The sequence below is a fragment of the Oratosquilla oratoria genome, chromosome 12, assembly GCF_046742065.1.
Source record: "Oratosquilla oratoria isolate Oo_2021 chromosome 12, ASM4674206v1, whole genome shotgun sequence".
In the NCBI taxonomy this organism is placed as follows: Eukaryota; Metazoa; Arthropoda; class Malacostraca; order Stomatopoda; family Squillidae; genus Oratosquilla; species Oratosquilla oratoria.
Window position 1 is genome coordinate 6,658,229 of NC_134788.1, and position 5,246 is coordinate 6,663,474.

General features: G+C 48.8%; 1 protein-coding gene across 1 annotated transcript; it reads right to left on the reverse strand.

Moving 5' to 3' along the window:
• Positions 1 to 942: 942 nt before the first annotated feature.
• On the reverse strand, positions 943 to 3,417 carry LOC143030531 (uncharacterized). The gene is made up of 2 exons (XM_076193679.1): positions 1,796 to 3,417; positions 943 to 1,552 (listed from the first exon to the last, which is right to left on the reverse strand). Exons 1-2 carry the CDS (start codon positions 2,503 to 2,505, stop codon positions 1,261 to 1,263), a joined length of 1,002 nt encoding a protein of 333 aa, XP_076049794.1. The 5' UTR covers positions 2,506 to 3,417; the 3' UTR covers positions 943 to 1,260.
• Between the last annotated feature and the right edge of the window lie 1,829 nt (positions 3,418 to 5,246).

Consider the following 5,246-nt stretch of genomic DNA (forward strand, 5'->3'; position numbering starts at 1 on the left):
GCCTGTGGGAGGAGGGAGGGACCCTAAATCTGTGCAGGTTTCTTAAGCCGATAAAAACAATTTAAGCGGCACTAGCCGCGACAAAGAAGTATTATCGGCTGAGAAGAAACCTGCACAGCGAAGCTAAGCATGAGACGAGGATAGGTGGGAGGAGAAGGTGAAGCCCAAATTGTAGTCGAGGACAGGGCTCAAGCCGTTATTACGTGTGTCTCGTATGGGAGACTATTCATCTTATCATTCAGTAGAGGGGAGACAAAAAGCATCAAGTACTTATATCGATATCAATATCAATATATATATATATTCATTTGTTTATTTTTTATAAAAATAATATTGTACAATTTACATAGTGCATAAATTCTATGTAGAATATTGTATCTTGCTCAGCGGTTCCTGGGCCTTCCCCTACCCCTCGGTCGCCCTTTGCCCCCCTTCTTTTGCGAAGAGAGGGGTGGAGCCGTTCCCATGGCGACACATGGGACAGGGGTGATCGAGTGGTAGAGATACCGTGTCTTGAAGGAAGTTGCTGATGCCCAGCCCCCGAGGTCCTGCACCCGTTCCACAGAGTGGGTGCGGAGAAATGCCAGCGATGCCGCGAGGCCTCTGATGTTGTGGGCGTGGGGGGCATGGCCCGGGTCGGCCTTCTCTATAACGCGGCAAAGTAGACGCGCCAGGGACCTCGGGGTTAGGGGGTTCCGAGATTTCGAATTGTAGAAGAGATGATCCTCGGACACCCCTTCCGTGCGTTCCACGTAGTCTTTAAACGCACGGACCGGGCACAGCGGGTGTGGGTTTCCTTCCTCCAGGAAGGATGGTATTCTGATAGGGCCAATCATGTCGTCCGCCTGCTCATTCTTGGCTAGGAATGTAGGTGATGGAGTGAGAGTTAGGGCAGAGCAGTCCTCCTCCAGTTTGGAGAAGGACTGGTGGCGGGTGATCGCCGCCAGCTGTGACGCCCTGTAACCCGTAGCCAGGGCGAGCAGAAAGACGGCACGTTGAAGGAAGTGTTCCCCCTCCATGATGGTCCCTTCGAACGTCAGGTACTGCAGAACACGATGCAAGGACCAGGCTAGGACCGGCTGACGTCTCGGCTCTCTCGAGGCGCGGATCCCCTTCATTAGAAGGTTTCGCTCCCTTTGTGGCACTCTGATGTTCATGCCGAAGCAGAGTGGATCAGCGAGGGCTGCGTAGTGAGCCGAGATCGTCGCCGGTGCCCTGTTGGTGGTGTCAGCTAGCCAAGACAGGAAGTCCAGAACTGTGCTAGCGGAGATGGTCACTATCGCGTGTCTCCGAAGGTTGGGAGGGTTGTTGGATCTGGATGACGGTCGGGACCGTAGCGAAGACGCGGTCTGTCGCTTCCTGGTCGAACAGACCACGGGAAAGGGGAGCTGCTCTCACCACGCCCCGGCGAGCTATCTCCGGGGCCGACCGCGTTGCAGACTGACGAGCTGCCAAACGAGCCGCGGTGAAGGCCCTCGCTGCTGGGGGTAGGGCTGATGACGCCATGTTGGCTGTACCCTCTGCCACGGTAGAGAGTGCCGCCAGGGTGTCTCTGCATACAGAAAACACGCGAATCAAATTAGTAGGGCGAGAAGGATCCCGATCCCCGGAGGGTGTAATAAAGTCACATCGCTCAATTGTAGAACGTATAACATATGCGAGGCCGAGGTCGTTTCCGAACGACCTCGTCCTCGGGCGCTAGTCAAGAGGCTCCGTCCTGGGTGAAGACGCTACCTGAGCGTCTCTCGCCAGGACAGGTCTGGACCCTCTGTATAGATTGAAATATCCCACTCACCTCAATTCTTCCCGCGGGAAGTCCTCAAAGCTCGTGGCGAGCGTCGTCAGCCAGTTTCTCATCATCGCGATTGCCGTGACGGTCGAGATGGTAGAGGCAAGGTCTTGTCTGGTCGAGGCCTCCGTCGTCAGCAACTTAGCCTCCGGTTCACTAAGTTGATGGGGGAGGGCGGGGTCCCTGCCCGAGTGCCATAAGCAATCGCGCAGGCCCTCCGGCGCGAAGGGTGGTGGCAGGACGACGGGGAATGATGAAGGGATATGCCGTCGAGGAGGAACCGTCTTGGGTTGGTCTTGGGCCCGCTCGAAGAGAGCAGGGATGTCTAAGGCCTTCTCCCCTTTCTCCTGCGGGAACCAGGCGTTTGGGGAGAGTGCTACCGCCGGCGAGTCCCCCGACCTGTCGACAAACATATGCCCATCAGGGTTTAAACGAGGGTTCTCCAGGAGAGCACCTAATGCGTCCAGAGTGTTAGAGGTGGAAATCCTGGAGGGCGTGGAGGCCGGGGCGGAGAGGGGTCGAATCTTATATAGAACCTTAGCCCCCTCCTCGTCGTTGGCCCACTTTAGGATAACGTCATCTCTCCTCCTCCAGCCCTCCGGTAGCGAGTAGTCGGGAGACCAGGCCACTAGCTTGTGGCCTTCTCCAAACGAGTACTCCCAGGACCGGGGAAGGTCACACCATGAGAAGGGGCGGAACTCAAAAGAGTCCGTCATGGTAGGAGGATAAGGTAAAGAAGAACTGTAGTGGTCCTCCACCCCGTCCAACCCGACGGACGTCTGATTGGGGGGTTCCTCCTGAGAGGGGCCTTCTAGTCCTATACCTGTCGCCGGCACGGAGGGGCGGAGGGAAGGACCAGGAGGGAGAGTGGGAGGGGGGGCTAGAGCCGTAGGTTCAATAGGAGGTTGCTCTGGAGAGGGGTGCGTTATGATTTGCGCGGCCTGAAAGGCCGGATAATGTGATAGGGCCGATTCAAGGACGGGGCCTATCAGGGACGGAAGGAGGGCAGCCACTTGGGCAGCCAGAGTTCCCTCTCCCCTCGTTTCGTCCTCCGGCTCCCTGCCCTTGTGGGATTTACGGCGAGGAAAAGGAGAGCGAGGAAGGGAGGGTGAGTTGGGGGGAGAGGCTGTGGAGGGTGGGGACAAGCTGAGCGTCCTGGACCTCGGTGAGGCAGACCTCTTTTTCGAGCGAGATTTCCTGCCGGGTTCACGCGAGTGAACTAGGGAGGAAGACGAGTTCGTGGGGGTGCTTGACAAAGCAAGCCGTAAGGGTTTTAAGGACCCTTGATGGTCGGATGTATGGGGCTGCCGAGAGGCCTGAGGACGCTCGGGGACACCATACTCCGCAACATCAGACTCGTCCCCTTGTACTCCGAGAGGCCCAGGTTGTGCACCAACGGAAGTCTCGGAGACATAGGGAGACGGATGGCGAGGGCGAACGAGGCCCAATTCCACGCCTAACGCCGGATCCGCCCACACTAGGGGGGGGGGGGTCGTCAGCGGATTTCAATTTCCGAGCTCTGCGCCATGCCTCCCGAAGGAGTTCGAGGGCAGCTAGCTTGGAACGGGTTTTGGGAGGAGCAGCACGAATCTCCTCAACCCGCGCTTTGCACACAACGCCAGCTTGTGAGAAACAAGGGGTATGGCGGGAGCAGAGGTCGTGGTGGCCGTCTGACGAGATCCTGGTTGTGCAGCCGGATTCCACACACAAGCGTTTGGTCTGAAAATAGAATAATGGTAATCATAGACGGGGTGTCCCAAAGGTGTCTGGACACAACACCGAAGGGGAAAAACTGCAGGAGAACAGGTAGGGCTCCCTACGAGAACACGAGCACGAGCAGGAACCAGACTTACCTGCATGAAAAGAAGGTGGGTTGTTGAGTGACCGACTCGTCTGGTTCCGCGATGCTAAGTGACGGCTCAATCCGTGCAGCCGAGTAAGAAGGGAGGGGATAGGGAGGGGGAGGTGGGGTTGTAGACGCTTGCGCCACCTGCACAGAGCCGGGAATTTTAAATTTCCGATGATTTATGCGGAATGTCCAACCACACACTCCCTTCCGGAAGTGGCCATTTGGCCAGGAGTGTGGTAGGGGATTACCGCTATAGCTTCGCTGTGCAGGTTTCTTCTCAGCCGATAATAATAAATTGACAGAGAAATAATAATAAATGAAAATCAAGCAAATAATAAACAGACAAATAATAACAAACAAGTAAACAAATAAAATAAATGGCAGCCATTACAGCATCTTGCTTAGATGTCTATCTAAACGAATCTTAAAGCTTAACTGAGGTGAAAATGTTGCACGACACATGCAATAGATTATCCCCATATATATGGGAATTAGAGATGGGTGATGCACCAGAACAAACCCTCAAGACAGAGACGTCACCAGGTGGTAAAATTAAAAGATTAATAATGAAGATTATATATCGGTAACTCAGCCTTCCTGAAGAAAGTGGCCATCCATACTTGGTGTTATGCCATCGAGTCCGTTACTTTACACAAAGTTTTATATAGTGTTTTTGTATATATAAAAAATGATAAGCCACTCTATCTAAACGGAAAAAATTGTATAATTCATTATATCGAGGAGATTATTCCCCTCGTCAGGTTTTAGAAATGTTTCCAGTCACTTAACTTGCTTTGATATACTAAGCATTCTAGAACACTGATTTCATACAGCTTGATATGCTTATTATTATTATTATCATTATTATTATTATTACTATTATAATTATTATTATTATTATTATTATTATTATTATTATTATTATTATTATTATTATTATTATTATTATTATTATTATTATTATTATTATTATTATTACTATTATTATTATTATTATTATTATTATTATTATTACTATTATTATTATTATCATTATTATCATTATTATTATTATTATATTATTATTATTATTATTATAATTATTATTATTATTATTATTATTATTATTATTATTATTATTATTATTATTATTATTATTATTATTATTATTATTATTATTATTATTATCATTATTATCATTGTCACCATTATTATCATAATCATTATTATCATCATTATCATTATCATCATTATCATTATCATATATATATATATATATGTATATATATATATATATATATATATATATATATATATATATATATATATATATATATATATATATGGGTCTTTTCCGTTTGGAGACGCGGAATTTTTCGATGAAACTTTCACAATTGATATAGTTTCGTATGCTGATCACAGAAATAACATTAGTTTTTTTTTAGAAATCAAAGAAAGTGCCGAAAAAAACTGTTTTAATGGTTAAAAATTACCGAGACCTTAGCGGTACATACTCGCGTAACGGTACAAGTTTACCGGTAACGTTATCGGGACACTGGGCCCGTCAATGCCACCAAACCGAGACGGGCTTACCGAGACCTTAGCAGTACACTCGCTTAACGGTAGAAG